We start from the raw sequence: 27,249 nt of genomic DNA, 5'->3' as shown, positions 1-27,249 counted from the left end.
AGACCAACGGAATATGGTTTGCATCGAGGGTTTGATGTGTACTAACCATATCGAGTTGTGGTGAAGCACTGGTCTGTACAGACGATACGCCAAAGGGAAGGATTGTGAGAGCATTCAAGGTTAGGTGATATTTTATCACGGATTCGACCTATAAGACGGTTTTGCATTGACTTGGCGTTCTCCCAAGAGGTAAGAAATATAGTGATATCGATAATAATAATATGCATTCATATAGTGCCGTCTATCTAGAAATTCTATTCCGAGGCGCAATATGTCATTATTACCCCGGTTTCAGCGTAGCTGCCATTACAGCGCTCTAGCATGTCAAGAAATTAATTCCTGCCAGGTACCCATCACCTGGGACAAGTTTGTGACACATGTAGATTAATACCTTGTCAAAGGAAATTAGTGCCGTGTCGGGCATCGAACCACGAGTAGTAGTAAATTTCTGACCGGTAGATTTCCATTTACAGGACGATTTTGGAGTGTTAAGCTCACTGAGAATTGGCAGATCTGACTGCCATTAGATTGTTGAGAGAAAGTCGAGATTGCATTAATAGGAATTTATGCAAACATAATCATTCTGGTTGAGATTCTTATCAATGCTAATCCAAATAATCACATTATACGTGGATTTTAATCCTACTGGCCGAAGTAATGGCCAAGTCTGCTTCAAATTGGAGATGGTCGCACGACAGTCTTCAGTGTATACGACTTGAAGTGAGAGTACCACAAAGACGGTTTAAGTATTTCGATATTTCGATTTGATGCATCATGTAGTAACTTAGAGTGTGTGCTTGTTATTTTACCTGACTGCTAAGAGAGCATAAATGCTTGTTAGTACACGACCAGAGGACCGACTGCTTTAGGTCCTCTCCGAGGGACCTGATAATGAGGATTAGTGCCTTACCAAAGGTTTCGAACCCGGGTCGCCGGAATACGAGACCACTGCTCTACCAACTGAGCTATCGCGCCTCCTCAACCATAATCTGCCTGAAAAATCACATTAAATGCCACTGCAATTTTAGTCAAAATTTGATCGCAGTCAGATCATCAAAATTAATGTCAGATAGGCTTTACCGTTGGAACATGTAAAATGATTTGTGTGACAATAGGCATGTGTGTCTTTTTTTCATTCGTGTACATTTGGCTTGTTGGCATGGAGCGTTACGGTTTATTGATTTTTGCAATACAAACACACACACACACGAACATGCAGCCTTTTAAATATTATACATTTATCTGTGGAATTGACATATTGCGTACAGTATTTGACTCATTTCAATAATTTTTCAGGGCATCAAATTAACACGTGCATAGCCCCGATTTCTGAAGCAAAGTAACATAATCATTATACTACTTGAAAAATACGTGGAGATGACTTTCGATCCAAGGGTAATATGGCGCATGGCTGGAATGTTCCTCAGGGAGTGAATAAATTATAATGTGCGGGAAAGTATCATAAAAATAATAATAACGATTATATTACTATTTTTTATCAGCCTCATTAGCATATTAATCTTAATTTCTCTTTGCCTATTTTACACGGACCAGGTGCCAATTGCTTTTATTCTATATGTTGCAGTTTTGTTTGTGAATTCAATATGTATCAGCTATAAGCTGTGGCTCTGAATTGTTATCAATTAATTCAATTCAATAATCAGCAATTACAGTAGTAGGTCTAGTAGTTGTGATTTCATTATGATCCTTATTACCATGATTTTCTTTTGCAATACGTGATGTGCCCAGGATCTATTGTTATACTACATCCCAAACATCTACCAAATCTCTCAATCAACTGCTGAAATATTATCAAGAGAAAAGAAGAAACATAATAGAAGATTATTTTCAAAATAAAGTAAAATATAAAGAAGAATAAAGTAGACACTATAATCATGACAATATACAATATGTCAAAAATGAATGCCTTTAAGATTACCCTTATTTGCATCTTGCTCATGTTTTGCTTGTTTTTGTTTTGGTACGGGAGGAATAACATAAACACAAAATTAACCTGTTTATATGATCGCATTATGTCTTATTCATTCTGTTTTTTTTAAATTGTTTTCTGACTGTTTTTAAGACGATATTATTTTTTTCGTTCATAGTTTTGTCTAGCTTTATATCTCGTTTTAATTGTTAAAACCATTTTGCGACGATTGTTGCTCATTTTTAGCAGAAATCGTTGGCCATTGCAGCTCTGTTGTACAATCATTATCATTAAGTAACGATTTACTCTTTCAAGACTCATACAATTTCGGTTGATTTTAATCTGCGGGGGATCCAACAGAAATAAAGAGAGAGAGAGAGAGGGGGAGAGGGAAAGAGAGAGAGAGTGAAAGAGAAAGAGAGAGAAAGAGAGGAAGAGAAAGAGAGAGGAAGAAATAAAGAGAGAAAGAGAGAAAGAGAAAGAGAGAGAAAGAAAACAAAAAAGAGAAAGAGACAAAGAGAAAGAGAGAGAAAGAAAACAAAAAAGAGAGAGAGAGAAAGAGAGAGAGAGAGGTGGGGGGAGTGAGAGAGAAAGAAAGTGAGAAAGAGAGAAAGAGAAAGAAAAAGAGAGAGAAAGAGAGAAATAGAAAGAGAGAGAGAGAGAGAGAGCGCGAGGGGTGCACATTCCCACGATTTTGATTTGTGGTCTTATTTGATTAACACCTCTCATAATGATAATAATAGTGGGTTCTTGTATAGCGCTCGTGCCTGTCAGACTTGACCCTCCTGATGCCCCACATTATTAACCTGGCTTTAGCATGGCTGATATTATGGCGCTCTAGCATTTCAAGGAATTTATTCCTGTCAGTTACCCATTTACTTCACCTGGGTCGAGATTGGCAAATGTAGATTAATGTCATGCCAAAGGACATTAGTGCCGATTTGTTTGCATTCTCGCAAACAATGCCTCCTGTTCATCCAACCGTGGACACATACCACACAAAATGCTATCAAACGATTCGGGATATAACACTCTTTCAAAATATGTATGATAACCTTTCGTTCATAGCTGAATTAAAAAATAAATGACAATATTCTGAGTGTATACTTTTTGTTTACTCACAAGGTATGTTATAATGAAAGATTACAGAAGATTATGCGTACTAGTGTCACTGATCATCACTCTAGATATGACGTCACGTTCACACTTATCACCAACAGTCTTGAGTCTATGTGTATCTGTATGACCTCTCATCCCAATTTCCATTGCTTCAAAAAAGACGAAATAATCTGTATCTTTCTAGTCTCCTTCAACTTGTCATACAGTTCCAACTTTTCTTTTACATGTTTTGTGTGCGTCTTGCATATTTCTTCCAAATTGAACAGTGAGTTCCGTTATTAGTTTCCTTATTAATGATTGATTGATTGATTGATTGATTTTTATTCGACAAGCTTCCAACATACAACAATATACAATAATAACAGATCAAAAAAAGTCAGCTTGAACAGGATAACCCACGAAAGCTCGAGAGCTTATTTCCAGTGGGGTCCCTTACAGACATGTAACAAATTAATAAGTTAAAATAGTAATATTTACAGACAGATAAGAAAATTAAAAGAACTACTTATTAAAGATAATAATAATAACAACATTAAACTGATGATAGAAATGATATTAAGTACAAGAAGAAAAAGAAGAAGGAGAAGAAGAAAAAGAGGAGAAGGAAGAAGAGGAAAATAATGATGAATTTGTAGAATTTCTATAACGTACGAAAACATAAGTATATACAACATGAAAAAGTATGAACCGACAGAAGAATAAAAATTTCAATCATATAACATGTCATTCACTTCTCTTCTCTGACTGTCAAGTATTAGGTATTCCTTTAATTTCCTCTTAAAATGATCATAGTTTCCTATTTCTTTTACACCATTGGGAAGGGAATTCCAATGTTTTATGGCATTGTAATAAAACGAATTTCCAATACTACCTACTCTTTCAGGTAAGTTAAAGTTGAATCGTCTATTTCTTGTATTATAATCATGTACGTCAGTAACAAGATCGAAGTTGGATCGAATATAATGATTCGACCTAGTATGATATATTTTATGCACATGATGCAATACGAGTTGTTTTGATCTTTGGTCGACTTCAAGAAAACCAGCTTTAGAAAGTTCGCTGTAGCCAACATGAGTTCTTGGACCAGAACAGTTGATAAATCTCACCATTTTGTTCTGTATAATCTTCAACTTCTTTTGATCTGACTTGTTTATGTTACTATACCATGCAGGGTTAGCATAGTCAAATAAACATTGAATAAGAGCAAAACAGAGTGTACGTCTTGCTTTTAAATCCATACAACTTTGATATCTGTACAAAAATTTCAGACGAGAATTTGCTTTTTTTACAACTGATTCTACTAAAGATGAAAATGAAATTGCGCTAGCCAACTCAATGCCTAAATACTTCACAGACTCTTTTCTCTTGATTGCTTGATTATTGTGTGTCACTTTGAATTCAAATGACTTTTTAGAACTACTTTTAGAACAAAATAAAATGCTTTCTGTTTTTCCCAAGTGTAAAGAAAGCTTATTATCAGTCATCCAATCGACACACGTAGACAGCTGTTCACTGAGCTTTTCCTCAATATATTTAGGATCAGGATTTGAATAGAGTAGTACGCTGTCATCTGCGTACAATAATAGTTTGAAGTCTTTTATACAAATACACATATCATTTATATAACTTGAAAATAGAATTGGGCCTAAAATGCTTCCCTGAGGAACACCGCAAGTTATAGGCATTAGTTTGGAACGAATATCATGAATGGCCACTACTTGGTGCCGATTAGATAAGTAGGATCTAAACCAATTTAAACTTGCCTTATCAAAACCCATTAGTTGTAACTTCTTCAATAAGACGCAATGATTAACTGTATCAAAAGCTTCCATTAATTGGAATAACAGGAGAGTAGAATAAAATAGAATCTTCGATATCATATTTTATTCTTGCATGATGACTTTGAAGAATCCCGAAAATTTACTTTAAATCCAATCTTTTGAAAATATCGGCACTGAAAGTCTTTAATGCTGAATTGTAATAAACCTGTTTTCACTGGATATTTTAAATTCGTTTTTGTAAGATGGGAAATTCTTATTAATGATTATTGCAATTCATTTTGGTGGGTTATCAATAAATACAAAATAAAAACGTAGATGGTGAAAATGTTCTTTAAAAATTCTATGATGAAATTACATCTTAAATAAAACATGTCACGTCACTAGAAGGTAAATATCCTCCAATACCTTAGGTATATTTCCATATCATTTTGTTCCCTGATTTCTGTAATATACAAAAGCAATGTTCCTGTCCGTTCTTGGGAAAGAATGACTCATTTACACGATCTGGAAAATTTTCACATTATCGCGTTTATGTTATTTGTAAGGTTGTCTGGATATTTTGACGACAACAAATCAAATTTGCCCAATAGTTTGGTGCGTCACAATGCTTTGATAAATCATGACTATTAATAGTCGTCTTGTGCTTACGTGTAAAAGTGCAGACGTGTGCAGTATACGAAGAATAAACATGGGGAGGATCAAGCAAACAAATGATAAAACGTTGGCACGAATGTTTCCTTTTATTCTGTTCAATATTTGTTGCTTTTAATATGTTTATGATGAAAAACAGAATGTTTAAGACTTCAGTTATAGTTTCAAAGTGCGTGATTCTTGCATGGGAATTTCGTTGAAATTGGCACGAATGTTTCCTTGTATTCTGTTCAATATTTTTTGCTTTTTATATGTTTATGATGAAAAGCAGAATGTTTAAGACTTCAGTTATAGTTTCAAAGTGCGTGAGTATTACATGGGAATTTCATGCCAGTCACATGCACTGTTTTATAATAACTCGATATACCGAGCATTCTTTTTCCCCCTTTGTTCGACCTTTACATATTTATTTCAGTTTTGAGAGTGTCTGCAGCATTTCTTTTCTACTATTCTATTGCTGCGAACTTACCATTAAAATAGGTATATTTTAATAGAAATCAACTTTTCATTAGATACAGAGTACATACACAAGAAATACAAATACAGAAAGAAAGAGTACATCTTAATAAGAAGCTTAATATTAAGCTTAATATATGAAACTTGATATGAAGCTTACATTATTACAAACAGAGAGGAATATTACAAACAAATAGTCAAGATGTGTTTTCAGACACAGCTGTGAGAGCCGTATGGCAATTATTTAGTACAGTGGGTAATGAGCTCAATGCTTTAGGGGCAATAACTGAAACGCCCTATCACTCATATATTTGTTTACTGGTTCGAGGGACGGTAAGTGTTTTACTACTTGCTCATAGTGTATTTCAAATTGATGTGTTTGAATGGAGTAGATCATCTAGGTATGCTGGGGCCTGATTATTGAGACTATTGTAAATGGGAGTTTGGGCCTTATATATGATACGAATATTAAAGGTAATACAAAGTTTTGGTATGGGGTCATGAATTCGGTTCAAATGAACATATTGGGAGCATATGCGATCCTACAATATTCAGTGATCGTTGTCGCGGTTGGAATCGAGTCTTAAGTTATATAATTATACATAATAAACTCCTTTTGTTGTATAGCTCCCTCTCAAGGTTAAGAAATTAATTAAGCTATACAACAATTTTTCTTGACTAAAATCGACCGATTAGCTATTACCGTTTGAAAATTATATAGCACAACTACAAATTCTGAGATTTTCATGGTCGCAGCTACTATTGTACGGCCGTAGGAGCTATTTGAAATTTATCAAAATTTACCGGGAGCACCGGTAAATTTTTATATTCAATTTTTCTCGAAAGCAGAAGTGTTTTGGAGGCTAAATTTTCTAGTGCTTATAATACATCCACAGGGGCATCCAAATATATCAAAATTGTAAAGAATCACTATCCACCCAATTTTCAAAATTTCCAAAAACTTTGTATTACCTTTAACTCGAAGCCAGTGGAGATCAGGGATGAGAGGTTTATTTTTGAGGAGTTGAAGGGAGTTCAGATCTTTAAGCGAAATACCATGGAGTGAGTAGTGAATTACAATAGGCTAGACGAGACAAGTGGCGGATCCAGGGGGGCGGGGGTCCGGCCCCCCCCCCCCTGGAAAACGAAATGTGTATTTTTACATTTTGTAACGTTAATTTTACCCTTTTTTGGAGATGCCCCCCGCCCCCCACCCCCCTGGCCCTCAAGTGGGGGGGGGGGGGGGGTGCAATTCTTCAAATTTTCGAGGACCAAACAAAATAAATTAGTGCTCACTTCCCCCCCCCCCTATTCCCGACTCTAATGAAGTCATCATCCCCTTTTTTCCTCTCACCCGAAGATACCAGGGGGAGGGGGTATATGTTGATGGGTCTACGGGTTTACTGTGTGTAAACTTGCACACACATCAACGGTATTTCCATTCTGGTGTCAGCATATAATGGCCTTTTGCATATGGAAACTGAATAACTTTGTCTCAGATTCTGAAAAAAAAATCCTGGATTTAGCTCATGCTGCAAATATAATTATAAACCTTTAGGTCAGTCAAGAAGCCCATGACTTTTACAAGCCGATCTCCTGTCTGATTATCAAGAGATTTATGATTGGAAATCGAAACCTTTTTCGTTTTCCTAACGGTTTTCATAACACTACAGTCTATTGGGGAAAACGAGTATGGAACCGGCCACTCAAAGATTTTTTACATTTTTTGAGGCACGTCTTGATCACTTTGAAGCACCAGGATCAAAGTGCCATATTTGCACGAGTTTACTTTTTCTTGACTGAAACAACATTAAACCTGCTTTCGTTTAAACGGATGCCAAAGGTGATTGATCACCGTGTGCATGCTATTTACACAAACTTGAATTGAAATGGTACCTCCATGTTTCTTTTTCTTTTTCTTTTTGTCTCTCTGCGCGTTTTGTGTCCAACAGTGATTCGATGGAAAACTTGATTTGTATAGATATGTGTGTGTGTGTGTGTGTGTGTGTGAGGGGGGGGGGGGTCGTTGATAGTTATTTAACAATATTACCTAGGACCAATGATACAGGAAATGAACATTATGGCAGGCATTTTTAGGGAACCCTGACTAGGTTACACGTGAAAAATTGAAATGGCTCAATATCCCATTTCAAGTATTAAATATTCAAATCCCGTTGAGCCTAAAATAATACTAATACTAATAATAGTGGCTACTTTGTATAGCGTACAGGTGTTGTGCTTTCACCACAAAATGCATAGGCAAGATGAAGATAACTTAAAGAGAATGATGAGTTCTGGGAATAGGTGAAAAACAATTTGTGAGCGTTATCATTGTATTATGCAAGTGTGAAAGAACATCAGATAAAACATCTTCCCTGAAAAGCATGGCTCTTCAAATGCCTTAATATTCTAAATATGGCATGTAACATCATACGAATCGGGACGAATTTTTTTGCCACGTGCTCTTTTAGTCCCATATACATCTTTCGTACAGTGGTTGTAACTTTACCAAGACTGGGCCGAATTTCTTAGCATTTTATTGATTCCAGAACCTTGCAATACACATAAATACTTATATGCTAGATGATCAACCTTTTCTGATTGATTCCACAACGTTTCTTTCACAATGCAATCGCTTGACCTTAACCTTATCTTTAAGATTACAATCTCACTTTGTTTTCTCTTCATATTTGTAATTGTCATTCCTTTTCTTCATACTTTTGATAAAGCAATATTCCCACGATCCCATTGAGTAAATTCTACACACACACATTATATATAGAGATGTCCCATGTAAGGTTATGTATATTTATATCCATATATACCTACCATTACAAAATTGTCTCATACATTGAAATATAAAATAGGCTTTTATTTTAAGAAAAATGGGGAACCTTACTCCTTATTTAAGATTTCGAGGCCAAGGATAATAGTAAAAACCTTGTTTCAAATATTTCAATAACATGCATGAAGGTAACTTGGAGATGCCATTTTGGAACCTGGGCACATCATGCCACACGGGCCAAATTTGAGGTGACTCGACATCTAGTGTTGATAAGGAAGTGTTAATCTAATTGTGTGCAAAATTGTGTGCTTTTATCACAAAATGCACAAATGAATCGATATACCACCCTAATAGAAGGTAAGGATTGAAGCCCCACTGTCCTACTTGTAGCTTCTTGCTCTCTCTATGTAGAAAACTTCCCCAATCGGTGCCTGTTGGTCCCCCATGATCCTCTATTTCTTATGTTATTTGAGAGCTGAGTTGATGAGATAGCCACCTGTCAGTGACCTCGCTGTGTGGTCTAATCCCTCCTAGCCACACTAGTGTTGATAAGCTTTAAAATACGTGTATCGTATTGTATTGTATCTAATAGACTTCAATGACGTACATCAATATTCTGTTTATAAACATATCAATCGATTTACAATGCAATGTAACAAATCAATATTCTTTTTGTTTAACATATATATCATATAAATCAGTTTACAATGTAATTAAACAAGTCAATATTCTTTTTGTAAACATATATATCATATAAATCAATTTACGATGCAGTGTACATGTATATGGCAAAACAAAAGGAAAATTAAATAAAGCAGAAACACTTTTTTTTTCTTCTCGTAATAACATGACATATAATGCATTAAGTCAATAATATAATGTACCATACTACATTTTAGATATATAAAACCTAATGTATACATTTTCAAAATAAATTATAACTAATGCTATACAAAATAGGTAAACGAGGTACGTGTATGCAATGATCCACTAAAAGTAACAGTCGACCAAAACTATTTGCAAATTAAACCATTTCACTGCAGTCTTCTTCGGGATAATCCTCGGGGTTGATCATCTAGCATATAAGTATTGGTGTGTACTGCAAGGTTCTGGAAACATCAAAATGATAAGAAATTTGGCCCAGTCATGGTAAAGTTTAACAAGCAACGTACACAGAAAGATAATTATGGGACTACACGAACATGTGGCATAAAAATCCGTCCCGATTTGTATGATGTTACATGCCAATTTTAGAATATTAAGGCATTTCAAGAGCCATGTTTTTCGGGGAACAATTTTAATCTGATTTTCCTGCACACTTTCACAATAGCAATGATAACGCTCACAACTTTTTTCACCTCTTCCCAGAACTCTTCCTCAACAATCTCTTTAAAGGGATCCGGTGACTTTGTCTCAGATTCTGAAACGAAATCCTGGATTTAGCTCATGCTGCAATGATAATTATAAACATTTGGGTCATTCAGGAGCCCCATGACTTTTACAAGCCGATCGCCTGTCTACTTAGCAAGATATTTATGATTGGAAATCGAAATCAAATTTTGCGTTTTCCTAACGGTTTTATAATACTACAGTCTATTGGGGGATATGTGTATGGTAAAAACGGTCACTCAAAGATTTTTTACTTTTTGAGGCACTTCTTGATCATTTTAAAGCGCAATTTGTGTAGGGCTTCAATATTACACCATATCACAGACATGGCCGTGTATCTCATATTTAACATTGTTAAACGATGCCTTTAAAAGTGGGTATTTCTAAATCTCTCGCACGTGCATAAAGAGCTCATGCGCCTGAGAAAATGGATATTATAGACATTTTGTTTGTTTGCCCGCTTCCCACAGACTGAGTAACTTTGTATGACATGGATAGCTCGGGGAATCATACAATTTATTCGGGTTACACATACAATTTATTCAAAAGTTATCAAATCATCGTCAGGATCTTGTTGATAAATACAACAAGTTCAGAAATGTACAGAACACTATACTAAACAAAATTTAAAAAAAAAAGGAATTACTCTTGCAACTCCCTATATTAAAGACATTTTTTGTTTTTGATTCGTTGCCCGCTTCCTCGCACTAAATAGCTTCGTATGACATGCATAGTTTGGGGAATCAAAAAATCCATTCGTGTAAAACATACAGTGTATTCAAAAGTTATTAAATCAACTCATCGTGAAAATCTTAATTAACAGTAAGCACAACACGTACATAAAATCACTGACCACTATACCGAACAAAATCCAAAAAGAAATTTGCTATATAATAATGAAAAGGACACAACTTAAACATCGGCTATTAGCAATAAATTAAAAGTTTGCCAAGATATGACAAATTTTGTAGGGATCTATAAAATAAGTGAGCTAGTATACTTTATTCTTCATGAATCTTCTCTCTAAATTTCCATTCTTCAGTAACCGTTTTTTTAAAATAATTTTATTAATTCGACGTGAGGCTGAGCTATACCTTTAAAAGTGGTTATTCCCAGACTTCTGCACATGGATAAAGAGCGCGTGTGCCTAAAAACATGGCTATTAAAGAATCTTTTGTTTGTGTTTTGCCCCCTTACCCAGTTGAGTAACTTCCTTTGACAGGCATAGCTCGAGGAATCAAAACATCTATTTGTGTAAAACATACAATGTATTCAAAAGTTATTTAATATTAAATAACATCATCGTGAGGATCTTATTGATAATTACAACAAGTACAGAAATGTACTGACCAATATACTAAACAACCCCCCCCCCCCTAAAAAAAAAAAAAAAAAAAAAAAAAAAAAAAATATCTTGCAATTTGCCTTATAATAATGAAAAGGACACAAATAAAACATGGTCCATTAATCAGAAGCTGGCCACGTAGGACAAATTTCGTAGGGATCTATAAAATAAATGAGTTAGTATATTTTATTCTTCATGAATCTTCTCCCTATCAAATTCTCCTACTGCAGTTACTATTCCCTTTTTTCACATTTGTTGAAATTAATTCGATGTTTAGGGTGGGCTCCCCTTTAAAAGTCAGTATTCCCAGATCTCCCGCACATGGATAAATAGCGCATGCGCCTGAGAACATTCGTGTACACATGAAGCAAAGATCTGTTTCATTCTTGGAGCTTTATTGTGTGAAGCATTCTTCAATCTCCTATCAATTAATGATAGTCTTCAGCTATTTTCGGAGCTTTATTGTGTGAAGCATTCTTCAACCTCCTATCAATTAATGATAGTCGTCAGCTATTTTCTAACAAGGGGTACCCACTTCAAAAGAAATCCGGCATAAAAGTCAGTAGACTTTAGGTAAGACGTACTCAATGGGAATGTTGTTGCATGCCTTCACCTTTTCATTTGTAAATTCTTAATTTAGACTATTTAATTGGACATTTCGTCGGCCAGCTGGCAGAAGGGCGTTAGAGCGTGAGCAAATTATTCGCATTTAAAAATGTGTTTTTTATTTAAACTGCTTTTCGTCCTGAAAATTGGTTTAAAACTTAAAAGGCTTATAAAGTTGTTATAGTAGAACACAGCCACAATTTGTTTCTCGGAAATAAGTCAGTTTTATAAAAGTTTGTGGTGACTTAGTGCTAACGACCTTCTGCTAAATGTTTCATTTTTGACCTGAAATTCGAGCTAACGCCCTTCGCCTACCCAGGTGATATTTTTTCTTCCCTGCTCTCATAATTTCATATGTAAAATCTCGTTTAAGGCTACTCAATGTGAAATTGTCCTGCATCATTCTTCCATTTATATTATGATTTTCAATTAAGCCGAACGATGTGAAATTGTCTTGTATGCATTGATTCACACTTTCATTTTAAATCCCCCAAAAGTTCTCAATATGTAATTGTCTTGTTTGGCAGTATGCTTTCATCTTTCTTTCTTTTTTATTTGAATTCTCAATATTAAAGTTAAACCCTTTATTATCGTATGGACAGTAACTGAGAAACATATTTTGCGTAGCATGGTTTATACTTTTCTAAATTCCCCATTTCTTTAGTCAATATTTCTTACCACATTGTTCTGATTCATTGCATGCTTAAGCTACGGTCACAAAGGTTCGTACGAACGAAAGTCGTACGATTCTCCCTGTTTTTTTCATTGCCTTCCCGAATTTCCATCGTTTGAAAATCGTAACACTGGTATTATCCACCTGTATTCAATTGTCCATGTATTTTGAATCGATACTAAAAGCAGTGAATTAACTGATGGTCTTTCATATTGTTATGTCTTAAAATATCAGTAATATTATGCTTTCCATTATATTAGATTGTTTACGTTCACATGTTGGTATTTACAATGAGCGCATCTAATAAGGGAGTTTACAGATACAATCTGCGCATGGGCAGATAAAGGTCATTTGCACCAAAAAGGTAAAACCCACCAGAGATGAATACTGGATATGCGCTCATGAAAGTTATGTAACATTATTCATTTATGCACCAACGGTACATTCTAAGATACGCAGGTGGAAGTATTCTTTTCAAGAGGGCAAACAAAAGGTATTCATGAAGCACATCTAGGACTTTGGCAGTTATTCTCCACAGATGTGTGGATATTTGGGGTCATTTTTACCATGTGCTATCTGTAAACTCCCTTATTACATTGCGTGTATTTCCTCCTTGATATTATGAACCATTATATTTATTGGGCATCTCGCCAGGAACATGCTCAGATGCTCCACTATTGCCATTGCTCATGGGCTCATTCGTTCGCTCCGCCTACGAATACTTATCTGTAGTGCTTTCTCTGCTTGTACTGTACCTACATCTTGTACTTTTTCTTTCTTTAACTGTGTCAAGTTCTTCTTTCAATCCCTTTTCCGGTGTATGGTGTCAGTTTCCTGTTCCTTGTATTCACGTGTTTTTGTATCTGTACTGGTTCACTTGTAAAACTTTTGTTAAGGTGTCTCTATGCAAGACTGTACTATTGCCCAATTGCTTGCTTATTGCTACAGACCCAAAGCCGAAAATGCAATATCATATCGAGCTTTAACTGTACTTCTATGACCCACTTAGCTCACATGCCGTTTTATACAACACCTACATGGATCCTTGTTATTTGATTGGAGGACTGTTGGTCACATGATATTTAATATATGTTCTATTGCACGAGCGTGCATTTTTGGTTATATGCAGACGGCGTACCTCTCTGCCGTGCGCGTATCCCTGCGTGCATCTGACGCGAAGGCGATCTGAATGTAATCGAGAATTGACTCCAACTTTGATTTATAAGGAGTAAAGCATAATTTGTTGATTAACGTTCTATTAGATCTTCTTCGATGTTGTATAAAACAAGTAATGAATGTTTTTCATTCGTTCAATAGTGCGAATATTTTCATTCGTTAAAAGATTAAGGTTAATCCTGAATGTTAATCTTTCAACTCATGAAAATATTTGCACTATTTCATAACCATTCATTATTTGTATACTATTCTGTAGATGGTGATGAACTTTTTGATTTATTTACCATTCATCAATAAATCACTCGAATGATTATACTTCAAGTTTCAAGTTCATTTGTTTTACATTTCACAGAAAATAATTCACATAATTGACAAGATTAGAACATAATATGAAATATACTAAAAGTGTCACATTATATAATTAATTCTTTGAACAGACGTCGAAATTAATTGTATTGAATAGAAGGTTATACAGGGTGACATGTGAGGAAGCTATTAAAAAGCTCAGCTTGTAGATTATAGGTTCCCATAAATAAAACCAATATTTGATTGGAGTGGTTGTAATGGTGAAGTACGAAACAATAAGAATAGGTGGGCAAGAAGGCCTTTGCAAGATGATATACAAAGTTAAACAAGCAAAGATAGCAAAAATAGCAAATACAGCAAACAAATTAATTTGCACGGTTACCAAAGAAATGACACGATAATCACTTTAAAATATTGAGGTCATTAAACGAGGTCATTGAACGGGGTCACGCGAGCGAGGCAGTAGACATGTACACTCATGATACAGTAATGTATACAATAATATATAGGCCGCAGCCTCGGACGCAATCCAGTTTCCAACATGCATTCAAACCCATGCACGCCTGCTCCCAGAGAGCCACAAGGCACGCACACGCATTCACCTGCGCCACGCCTTCCCCGCAGTATCACCTGCATGAACAAGTTTACATGTAGTAACAAATTTGCCATTAACAATGATTTAGAAGATGGCCAAGATATGACAAATTTCGTATGGATTTATAAAATAAATGAGCTACTTATTTTATACTTCATGAATCTTCTGTCTAAATTCTCCTACTTCAATTACTATTCCGTTAGTTTTTTCTACATTTGTCGAAATTAATTCGATGTTAGGCTGGGCTGCACCTTTAAAAGTGGTTATTCCCAGATCTCCCGCACACGGATAGAGCGCATGCGTCTGAGAACATTGTAGACATGTTTGTTGTTGGTTTTTTGCTATACAAAATATAAAGGACACAAATAAAACATGAGCCATTATAAATTAATTGGAAGATGGCCAAGAAATAACAAATTGTATAGGGATCTATAAAATAAATGAACTGGTTTGTATTGTTTATTTTTTAGTTAGAAAAATATTAGTGGAAAGTATAACAATCTACATACTATGCTCATTAACTATTGTCATGTTAGACATTTTATATCAATGTTCTCAAATGAATGTGCATAAAGGTGACAAAAATAAAGGGTCTTTGTTTTTAAAGTGATGTCTTAATGTCAGTGAATGAAATGATATTTTCAGATCCACATAGTGAACATAATTCGCAAAATATGCAAATGAACATTGGCCATGACAGGAAATGCATATATCTATAAGTACCCAATTGTTATAATTCAAATGCCCCCACACTATGTTGTTAAAGGTAAAGACCAGTATTGGAAACGCCCCAATTTCAAAAAATGAAATGGAAGCTCTCATTACCAATCATGTGAAAGAATATGTTTTGACTAATACATGATGATAAACAATTTGCCGGGAAACCGCCTACTAATTCATATATTTGGAAAATTTGTTTCTCTCATGGTCTGTGAGATATATAGGGTAGTCCCATATACATCTTCCTGTGTATAGTGCTTGTAACTTTACGAAGAATGGGCCAAATTTCTTATCATCTTGATGATTCCAGAACCTTGCAGATGCTAGATGATCAACCTTTTCTGATCGATTCCACAACGTTTCTTTCACAATGCAATCGCATGACCATAACTGGTCTTTACCTTTAATGTTACCTACCATGGTGGACACATGTTAATGTCCACATTTTCAACCCAGTTTGCCCGCTTTGCAAATAAAGCGTACGTCATAACGAAAAACAAATCCACATTATTTTTTTTGATTTAATAATATCATTTTTTTTAAAACATTTTGTTTGAGCTTCTAATACAAAAATTAAATATTTATTACTATTTTCTAATTTGACCACTATACTAAACGAAATCCCCAAAGGAATTAATATTGCAATTTGCTATATAATAATACAGAGGAGTCAACTAAAACATGGGCCATTAACATTGAACTAAAAAATGGCCAAGATATGACAAAATCCGTAGGGATCTATAAAATAAATGAGTTAGTATATTTTATTCTTCATGAGTCTTCTCTCGAAATATTCCCACTTCAGTAACTATTTCGTTTGTTTTTTTCTACATTTTTCAAATTGATTCGAAGTTAGGCTGGGCTACACCTTTAAAAGTGGTTATTCCCAGATCTCCCGCACCTAATACAAAGGACACAACAAATAAAACATGGGCCAGTAAAATGAATTAGAAAATGGCCAAGATATGACAAAATCCGTTGGGATCTAAAACAATAATGAACTAGTTTGTATTGTTCTTTTTTCTTTTAGGTAGGAAAATATAAGTAGTGGAAACTATTAAGATCTACATAATATGTACATTAGCTCTTGTCATTTTAGACATTTCATATTAATGTTCCCAAATGACTAATGTGCATAATATATGTGGTAAATCTATGTCATGATATTTAAAAACAAATCAACATTATTTTGTTTGATTTGATAATATCAATTTTTTAAACATTTTGTATGAGCTTCTACTAAGTTTTTTCTTCCTGTTTTCTCTTCTCTTCTTTTCACTCCCTTTCCCATCCATTCTCTTTTATTCTCTTCCTTTCTCTTATCTTCTCTTCCCTTCCCTTCTCTTCTTTTTTCTTCCTTCCCTTCCTTTCTCTTCTCTTTTTTTCCCTTATTTACTCTTCTATTCTCCCCTCTCTCTCTCTCTTTCCCTATCTTTCTTCCCCCTCCACTCGAACTATATGTGTAAACACATGAGACATAGGCATATACGCCCCCTATCCATGTGTAGATAGGGGGCGTATATCCCTATGTGTGTACACTTTCTGCTGGTATGTTATATCTAAATCTTGTCAACCATGTTTTGTCATTTGAAGTACTCGGTTCCAAAAGGTACTACATCCATTTTGTATCAATTTAGAAAGAAAAAAAAAATGGCATTTATGTACACATTTCCAGTAGCATCATGCACGGACACTTCCACAAATCTGAATTTCTCTCAATAAGTCAACAATGGCATTTAAAAACCAGTTCGGTTCCAAAAAGTACTATATCCAGTCAAGTCATTAATTGTAACTTGTATACAGTATGCAATATGTTCGGTTTCAAAAGGTACTACATCCACAACAATTAAAACAACATAAATTAATGAAAAATATTTGGACAGACTTAGATTATTTTAAAGAGTGGTTTTGTACTTGTATCATATAAATGATATAATACAATAGTATAATCAGCTAAAGTATCATCGTTCGGGGTAGCTTTTGTTTGTTTGATGTATTTCAACCGTTTTTCTACTTATGTGTTTTAATTGTATAACTTTCTGGCAATAATTTGATAAACTATGCATTTATATTGAATATATTCTTTATTTCTTAATGATGAAATAAATATAAACATGATATTAATTCAAATGAGAATCATGTTTGTTTAAAATTCACAAGAGCTGCCGTAAATAAAATGTACATAGAAAGCACTTAGGTAGTATGAATCTGCTTAAATATCACAAAAACAGAAGGGAAAAAATATTCCCACGTCGTTGACAGAGCATGTGTTTCTATTGCAAACAAGGCGGTGTACACAAATTTGTATCGAGAAAGGGAGGAAAAGTCCACAAGTTACGCTATTTGTTCAAAAACAGAAATATGCCTGCACTCATTGTGCATACAGAGTCGAAGGTCGCGAGACCATTAACAATAGATGGTGAGTCAGAAACGTATGGACATTTCCTTTGTATTGGTCTTTCAAATTTGTGTAAACTTTAATTTTAATATTTTAATGAGGTTTGCGGTTACACTATTAGTTATCCCTGAAAAAAAAATGCCCACTCATGCTCTATATCGACATTTCGAATGGTTGTACCTATCGCCTTCGAGATGAGTGTGCATCTCTGTCTCGCTCTCTCTACGTGCCGTATCATGATGCGTTGGTGACCATCGAGTGCCACATCTCTCTGTCCCATATTCTATGAAGTAATTCATTCTCCCCGAGATCAATTCCACATTCAGTAATCTCACTCATTAAGCTACTCATCCACAGAATCCTCCTTCTACCCCTACTCCTCATCCCCTCTATTCTTCCAGTCAGTGCAAGCTTTTCCAATCCATTCTTCTGTATAACATGGCCCAAGAAGCTCAGCTGTCGACCTCTTATAATTATTCAGAAGCTTTCGTCTTGTTCCTGCCATGACAAATACCTCATTATTAGAAACTCTTTCTGTCCATGAAATTCTTAGCATCATTGAGTGTGTGTAATGGGTCTATTTACCGTTGGGTTGACTGCACAAGTCAGGGGGTTATGCTTTTAATATGGTTGCGTATTTCTTGAATAGCCATTCTTCCTCCTCTTTTTATTTGTCCTTATTTCAGTTTTTGTCCGCATTATTCTCATTTACTCATTTTTTTTAAATCCTATTTTTCATCTTTCCCAATGCATCTATCTCTCTCTCTCTCTCTCTATATATATATATATGTCCGCCATCTCTCCCCTATCTCCTATCTATCTCTATCTCTCTCCCTTTCATTCTGTCTACCTCTCTCTCCCTCTTCTTACTCTAGATCTCTCTCCCTCTTCATATCTCTCTCTCTCTCTTTACCTCTTCTTTTATATTCCTCTTATATCATCTCTCTTTCTTAATTTTCCCCTCGTATGGTTCTATCCTCCTTTCCGTCCGTCTTTCTTCATTTCCCATTGCGTTTCTTCCACTCACTCGAAGCCTATCATGGGGGTCTTTCACAAAGGCCAAAATCAACATTAAGTTGGACTTGACTATGGCAAGCCGTTCGTGCCACTGTTGCTCTCACCATTAACTGGAATCGGTCTCTTAAAGGACGTACAAATCAATGTCACAAATCTACAGAATATCTAAAGATCATAATGGTTCGTTCGTTTGTGTCTCCTTAGATCAAGATAAATGTATCTTGATCTATTATTGTTATCATAATAGTGAGACCAACTGTGGCATGAATGGCTTGCCATAGTTAAGTCAAACTTAAAGTCAATCTTAGTGTTTGTGAAACACCCCCTTGTTCTGTATCTATATTACATGACCATGATCTGGCATTGGCTGAATTTCAAGCCCGATTCTGTGTGTATGCCTTTAAACAAAATCGGATTTAAAAAAGGAAGTCCCTCAGACGTCTAAAGTTTAAATTTGTTAAATGTGATTTAGATAGACCTAGGCTCATTTTTATCCGAATTAGGATAGAATACGGGCCTATAGGTTTTGTAAAGGCTAGTAGTTAATACTGTGGTAAGTCGGAACATAACTTGATTTCTCGCAATTCATTTCTATATAGGACTTGAGACGTTGAACATTCTAGTTTTCGATTGGTGCGATCGACCTTATATTAGGCCAGCTGTTAAACGATCCAACAATGAGGTCGTTTGCTTTTTTCGCAATCTCAATACTTGTTGCCATGGCTTCAGGGTATGAGGAGCCATTCCAGCCATTTCAGAACCCGGGAGAGATATTTCCTGGTTTGACCATTAAATTCATGATCAACGCTGCTGGTGGTATCTTGCAGAAGGATCGTTTCATTGATTCGATGGCCTATGCTTGCAGAGGTGTCCTACCGGTAGTCGGTTCGGCGGTACCTGAAGTGGACCAGTCAAGTCTGGTTTGGGGTTTCGTCTGTGATAAAGTCATCGAAGCTTCTGAAGATCTGGATGCCTTTGACGCAACGGGATTCTGTAATGACATAATTACTGAGGTCAATAGCCTTATATCTCAGGACAGTGGCGGAAGATATCGCAGACAAGCGGAATATATGGATGATTCCCTGGGTATCCTTGGAATCCTGATCAACATCACCAGAGACCTCTATGGAATTGACATCAACATGATCATCAATGACCCATCTACAATCAACACCATCTGTACCAACGTCAAGGAGAATTTCCTGAGGCCATCTCTTCAAGATCTCCTCTCTAAGTTTGGGGCTGAACTGATGAGTGCCTATCTACCTCGGGCAGCTCCGATCTGTGCAAACTGGCAAGGCTTCCTTGAAGGTGCAGGCATCGATTCCACGTCGCCTTTATACAGCATTATTCAAGATGGTGCTCGTATCGGATCTCAGGTGGTCGGATATGACGACAGAGAGGATCTTTGTCAACATCTTGAGCAAGCACTATCGGTGCAAGGTAAGATAATGATTTGTGCTTAATGTCTTGCTAAAATATAGACATCTTCTTTTCTTTTCATTCATCCGTCTTGGTTACTGAGAAATGTCACTTCAAAGCCAGAAGGATATTAAAACTGTGTCTAATAATATGTGTAAGGCCCTCCACGACGTCACAATGTTTTACTGATCGGCCGGTGTCGTCCTGTCAATGGTGATAAAAACATAGATCCCTGTTTGTAGACAGGGCCGTCCTCGATGTGTAATAGTTTTCACGAAGTACAGTATATAAGCTTAATCTTTCAGTGATCCAATCTCAACGTGATACCAAAGACTTCCAAAAGACAAGATACTCTCCAATAGCCACGTTCACCATCATGTAAAATATGCGAACATTATCATGATAGCAATAGGACGTTATCCGAACTTGGTTTTTCTCTGTACTAGTTTGGCTAGGAGGGATTAGACCACCCAGGCGCGTACGCAGGATTTTTTCAAGGGGGGGGGGGGGGGGTTAACATTTATAAATCGGTCCGAAAATTTCGCAACGACTCAGCCAGCCGCTGAATAAGCGGGGGGGGGGGGGGTAAAGGGCCCTTTTTTTTTTTTTTTTTTGTTCCCCAAAAAATCGCAACGACTCAGCCGACCGCTGAATAAGCGGTAGGGGGGGGGTAAGAAGACCCCAACCCCCCCCCCCCTGCGTACGCGCCTGAGATCACTCAGGGTGGTCACTGACAGGTGGCTATCTCATCAACTCAGCTCTCAATTAAAAAGAGGATCATTGGGGACCAATGGTCACGATTAGGCATTGTTTTCTATATAGAGGGAGCAAGTAGCTACAGTACAATAATAATAATAAAAACGTTACTTATAAAGCGCTTACCACCGAAGTCTCTAAGCGCTAAAAGCGCTACAAGTAGTACAGTGGGGTTTTAGGGGCAGAAAATGTGGTATTCAAAAATTGTCCTTACTTTGATTTCTGGAAAGTCTTTGTGATATTTTGTTCCTCATAATTTATTTTATTTGTATTTCATTTTTTGCAGAAGATAACAACGCCGCAAGGAGAACGTTCTCCATGGACATCATCTCCGAAATCTTCGATACCGTGGAGGAGGCTGACAGATGTACTTCATCGGCTAATGACGCCATTGACAATGTCATCCTGCCCCTTATACGTGTGAACATACCCGCCTATGTGCTTTCGAACGATGACATTCTTGCTTATACCGGCATTGATGGTGGAGTGGCAGCTGTTTGTACAGCAATGGAGAACGCTGTCACGTGTAAGTTCATAAACTGTGATAATATTAAACGTATACACTGTACTATTATAAAACAAAAAGAAGAGAGAATAAAGAAAACATGTTTTGTGTTCGTTTCATTAAAACAACGCTCACAGAACAAATTTCGATCAGATCGTCGGCTGCCTGCAATAAAGCCGTAAATGCCATTAACATTACGTACCTGTAATACCCTTCTTGTAGTACACATTGTATTGTACTGTACTTTATTTGGTATTCTTTGCTCAATTTTTAGCAGATGATATGTTTTCAAAAATTAAAACACAAGGGTTAGCCTGTAGTATATTAGAAAAGCGTTTAGAGTCATCATGGATAGTTTAATTGCCATACAAATGAAGATTTATTAATGGCCGAGTCAGTCACTGGCGCGGTGTGGGGGGGGGGGGGCGCCATCGTTAAGAGAAGTTTTCCAAAGGTTTTTGAAAAATAAACAGAACAGACGCTGGGCTAATGATGATACAAAATAACCTGACACTTCATGAGCCATGTGGATTATAATTTATTGAAACTTACTTGCCTCTGGTTGCTCATTTATATCGATTGCTCCGTTTGGCGATAAGTAAAATGGCTTTTATTTCATTTCTAATCTCAGATGAAATAGACCTCCCAGACCCTGTTCCAGTCCAGCTCATCCCTGAGACCACCCTGACCGTTGAGTTCTTCTTGAATGCTGTTGGGGGCATCTGGCAACAAGACCGACTCATCGACTCCCTTGCCTTTGTGTGTACAGACGTCTTACCTGAGCTGGAATCGATGGTACCCGAGTTTAAGTCTTATGTTAAAGATTCCTGGGATTATGAGCCAGTTTGCGGGAGGATCCGCGAAGCGGCTAGTAACTTGGAGGCATTTGACGCGACGGAATTCTGTAAAGACCTTACCAAGATAGTCAACGACTTGATCTACGGCCCGGGAACTGATGAAAGGGTTCGCAGACAGGAAGACCCATACATGTATATCCTAGACATCATTGCGAATATCACCAAAGAACTCTACAACATCGACATCAATGACCCGTCGACCATCTGTCCAAACATCGCCCAGTTCCTGGACAGGTCCATACCTGATATCATATCGGAATTCGGTGCTAAGCTGATGGTTGTCTATCTACCCAATATAGATGGTATGCTCTGTGAAGATTGGGACCAGACACTTGAGTCGTTTGGAGTAAATTCTACTTCGGCGTGGTACCAGCTTGTCCAGAACGGTGCTCGTATTGTATTCCAGGCTGTAGGATATGAGAGCAGACAAGCTCTCTGCCAAGAAATCAACAGAGTACTAGCCATAACAGGTGACGTCTTTAGGGGACAAATAATATTCTGAAGGAAAAACAAAGTTAAAAAGCTTTAATCGAACTTACATTAATAAGCTAATGCGGTAAATTATTTCAAAAATAAAAAAGAACCCTTCGGACGTTGTCATTCTGATTTTATATATACGCATTTCTTATATTGAGCTCGAACTACTATGTTTTGTCTTTGCTGGTTTGCGGAAACCGATCAGGTTTAAGTCAAGAAATTCATTGGGGTATGCCTTCTATTTATACGAATAAATTGGGGTTGAATAGAACAATTGCTTCCTGAATACCAACACAGCTTTGAAGGCGTTAACTAATAGAGTTTTCTGATATTCTAACTAAAGAACAAGCTTTGACAAAAATTAAAATGGTGTCTTTAATTCGGGCATCATTTATATACATGTTGTAATCATTTATTTAATTATAAAGTCGAAGTGAGGAATGGGTAATAGAAGGCATTGGTATGGATGTTTCTTTCAACAGTTAGTTGTTCGTTTGTATGTGTATCTATTTGTACCTATTTGTATCCATTTCGTCATACATCTTAATATAGTTATACATGTTCTTAAACGCATATTCTTATCTTGAATTGTTTTATATTCGTATACTATACAGGAGATGATAACGAAGAGCGTCAGACTTTTGCCAGGAATATCATCGAGAGCAGTTTTGAGATTTATACAAACAACGACAGGTGTTCCATGTACTTCAATGACGCCATCGATGACATCATCGAACCAATCTTTGAGATTGAAAACCTTCAGATTAAAATCAGCGATTATACCATTTATCGTTACACCGGATACATGGGCGTGGAAGGGGTCTGCGAGGCAATGGAGACAGATTTCACGAGTGAGTCTAAATTATTGTTGAGATGTCGAGTTATATTAGTTTATTGACGTGTCTCTCGGTAGACCGGTTTACTAATGTATTCCAATTTATACATGAAAGTTCCCCTCAACACAGGTCACCAGTCAGTCCTTATGGATTGAATTCACTGTGCATACATCAATTATTGCTAAGGCGGAGAAAAAACTTCCTTTTTGTTTTAGTTATCAATAGAGTCTTTTGTTCAAAAGGTATGCATAAAATAAGTAAAAAGGTTTATTCAAGGGTTGAGGGTTATAATCTCAGCCAGCTGACATTAATCCTTGATATTTTGTTTCCGATTCCTAGAGCTTTCTACTAGCACTGTAACGATAACTCTAACGGGCGAGAGTCTAAACGGAGAGATTCTTGTGTTTACTGAAGATCTGAAGAACCAGGCGTCTCCTCGCTACAAGAAGCTTGAAACGTTGTACTGTGGAGTGGTAAGTTTGAAACAATGATTAAACATTGATAGTGAAACAACAACAACAACGACGACGACGACAACAATGATAATAACACAAGTAATGATTATAACTCTACTTCTACTACTACTACTACTACTACTACTACTAATAATAATAATAATAATAGCTAGTTCTTATATAGCGCTTTTCAAGACCGAAGGCCCTCTCAAAGCGCTTTACAGATATATATATTATTACCCCGGTCATCGGATTCAGGCTTACCCGCACACAATGCATGCACATTATCCACTCCCTGGGGAGCATTCCAGCCAGGCGTCATTTTTAAAAGCGCACACTTGATCACTTCTACTACTATTACAACTACTAATACTGTTACAATTAATACCACTACTTCTACTACTATTTTACAACTACTACTACTGATACTACTATTATTCACAATAACAAAAGGCCAAATTGTATAAGTCAAACCATATTATGTTCATGAAAATGTATATATGATGAAGAAAAGAAAAAAAGATGCAGAAACCAATAAATCAAATCAAAATTCAAATAAATGTTGTTTTTTTTCCTTCCTAATAGATAGGGAATCATCTGAGGCGGGAGTTAGGATCAGAGCTTCGAGGTATGGACTGTGAAGCCACGTCTTTCAGCCCTGGCAGCATTATCGCTGAGTTGGAGATTGAGATTCATGCCTACACTCAGGATGATGCTGATTCTCTCGCTGAGGATGCGGGAGACCTGTCAATCAGCCGCACTCTCGTCCTCTCATCCGAAGGGGATATCTTGACAGTGTCCTCACTTCAAGGATCAGGATCAGGTAATAGAAATGTGTGCATGTGTGTGTGTGTGTTTCTATCAGGATTGTGCAGCCTCTGATCCTCTCATCCGAAGGGGATACCTTGACAGTGTCCTCACTTCAAGGATCAGGATCACGTAATAGAAATGTGTGCATGTGTGTGTGTGTGTGTCTATCAGGATTGTGCAGCCTCTGATCCTCTCATCCGAAGGGGATACCTTGACAGTGTCCTCACTTCAAGGATCAGGATCAGGTAATAGACTGTCCAGGGAGCGGTTTGATTAAAGCCCCACTGCATTACTTATAGCTACGTCCGCCCTCTATTTAGCAAACAATGCCTAATCGGTGCATGTTGGTCCCCCATGATCTTCTTTTTCTTATATTAATTGAGAGTTGATTTGATGAGATAACCTCCTGTTAGTGACCTTGCAGGGAGGCCTAACACCCTGGCCAAACTGGTACAGCGGACTTATTAAGAGGCGTCGCTGCGGAGTAGGAGCCATAAATCCCTCTATTCATTACACATTTTTTGTTGTGTTTTTATTTATATTTTGCTTATTTCTTTCTTTTCAGATAGATAATGTAGGGAATTTTATTCACCAGTTTAAGAATCGCTAAATTGGTGAAACCTTTGTTGTTTTCGTTTTTTTGCTTTGCTATGCTTTCTGTTGTTTTTTTGTTTTTTTTATTTGCTTTTTATTAGTTTGTTTAATGTTGCCGGCCGGGAACAATTTTATCCCTTTAAAGGCAAATTGGAAAATCTTTAAAACCTAATTTGAGGAGACGGGTGGGGGGACTAAAGTATGAAAAAGTTGCAGCTAATTTCACCCCCTTCCACTATGACCCCTCCCCCTCCTCCTCCTCCGCCATTCGAATTGGTCTCGTGACATCACTAAGTGTGATCTTAATAATCCCATTAGGAGTCAACTCCTAATATGAAGGAATTCACCAAAAATTAAATGATCGAATTACTCTCTTTTGGAGACGATCTACAAAATTCTTAAGTTGAATTCCACTCCAAAATAGAAAGATTCCTACTATGGCATTTCATATGTGACGAGGCTTCAAAACCTATACAACTCATAATACGATTATAAAAGACCCGATTCCAAGATATCAAACATGACTCCAAACATGTACATAACTTTGCACATAGAGACCTCTTTTGAATGCATCTTTTGAACTGTTCTGTTCCTATACTTTCCCTGCCAGCTGCCCAAGGGGGTGATGGTGGCTTGGCTAAGGGGTCCATCATAGGCATTGCTGTGGCTGCGGCCGTCGTGTTCTTGGTGGTCGCCGTCATCATCATCGCCGTCGTCGTGCACTCCAAGGGAAAAGGCACAAGGGATACGTGAGTATTAAATACCAATACATTGCAAGGTAAAGGGTTCGAGTCCCTGTGCTTGTTAGATGTAATACACCCTTTCACGGTTACAAGAGTGCGCATGCGCCGACATGGGCGCCATTTTAAATTACGAGAAAATGAGTTGTTTACTCGTAATTCAAAGTGGCGCCCATGTTGATGTAAGCGCGAGGCGCAGTCAGTGACGCAATAATACACATTTATGTGCATCTGAAAACAGTGATGGCGCAATGTTTACTTTTAAATTAAAATGGCGGCCTTAACCGTGAAAGGGTGTATTATAGGTGCAGGGTTCTAAACCCCGTAACAAAAAAGCTTAGCACTTGATCGGCTTATTGATTCGGTGCGATTGATGGCACATATGAATCAATGCAATTAATCGCGAAAATTAATCGTACGATCAATTGCTATGTTAGTGTTACGGGACCAAGATCCCTATAATTACAATTAGCTCATGCTGCAATGACAATTACAAATCTTTAGGTCAGTCAGGGACCCCTTTTTTGTTTTGTACTTTTTGTTGGTTCTTTTTTTGGAGGGGCGGGGGGGGGGGGGGCTTCAATACAACACCATATCACAGACACTTACAACACGCAGGGCCGCGCATTTCAGATTTAACATTGTTAAACGATCCGTTTAAATTTAATAATCGCGGTAATAAATCAGATCACTGCCATGCCATTTATTCATTCATAATTAAAATGATATTTAGCATCGTTTATCTTCGACTGCCTCTAGAAACATGTATCAATTAATTCATACTGGTTATACGTACGTAAAGAAGTGAATATGGATAAACCATCGTCATACTTAACTTTCCACTCAGAGG

At 36.7% G+C, this 27,249-nt stretch overlaps 1 protein-coding gene across 1 annotated transcript; it reads left to right on the top strand.

The window, feature by feature from the left end:
• The first annotated feature begins 39 nt into the window (after window positions 1-39).
• LOC763402 lies at window positions 40-25,638 on the top strand. Its single transcript, XM_030990439.1, has 8 exons — window positions 40-189; window positions 19,547-20,390; window positions 21,412-21,651; window positions 22,262-22,957; window positions 23,579-23,815; window positions 24,140-24,273; window positions 24,841-25,078; window positions 25,631-25,638. The coding sequence occupies exons 2-8, from the start codon at window positions 19,625-19,627 to the stop codon at window positions 25,636-25,638; spliced, it is 2,319 nt and encodes a 772-aa protein (XP_030846299.1). The 5' UTR covers window positions 40-189; window positions 19,547-19,624.
• The last annotated feature ends 1,611 nt before the right edge of the window (window positions 25,639-27,249 follow it).

This window comes from Strongylocentrotus purpuratus, unplaced genomic scaffold (genome assembly GCF_000002235.5).
Source record: "Strongylocentrotus purpuratus isolate Spur 01 unplaced genomic scaffold, Spur_5.0 spur5_contig_844, whole genome shotgun sequence".
Taxonomy (NCBI): Eukaryota; Metazoa; Echinodermata; class Echinoidea; order Camarodonta; family Strongylocentrotidae; genus Strongylocentrotus; species Strongylocentrotus purpuratus.
Note: the sequence above shows the minus strand (reverse complement) of the source record. Positions and strands in the feature narration are given on the sequence as shown.

Excerpts from the sequence above, each read along its gene's own strand:
- LOC763402 (XM_030990439.1), top strand. The coding sequence starts at position 19,625 with ATGAGGTCGTTTGCTTTTTTCGCAATCTCAATACTTGTTGCCATGGCT. Across the intron at positions 20,391-21,411 it reads GCAAGCACTATCGGTGCAAG|AAGATAACAACGCCGCAAGG; the intron begins GTAAGATAATGA and ends CATTTTTTGCAG. Across the intron at positions 22,958-23,578 it reads CAGAGTACTAGCCATAACAG|GAGATGATAACGAAGAGCGT; the intron begins GTGACGTCTTTA and ends TATACTATACAG.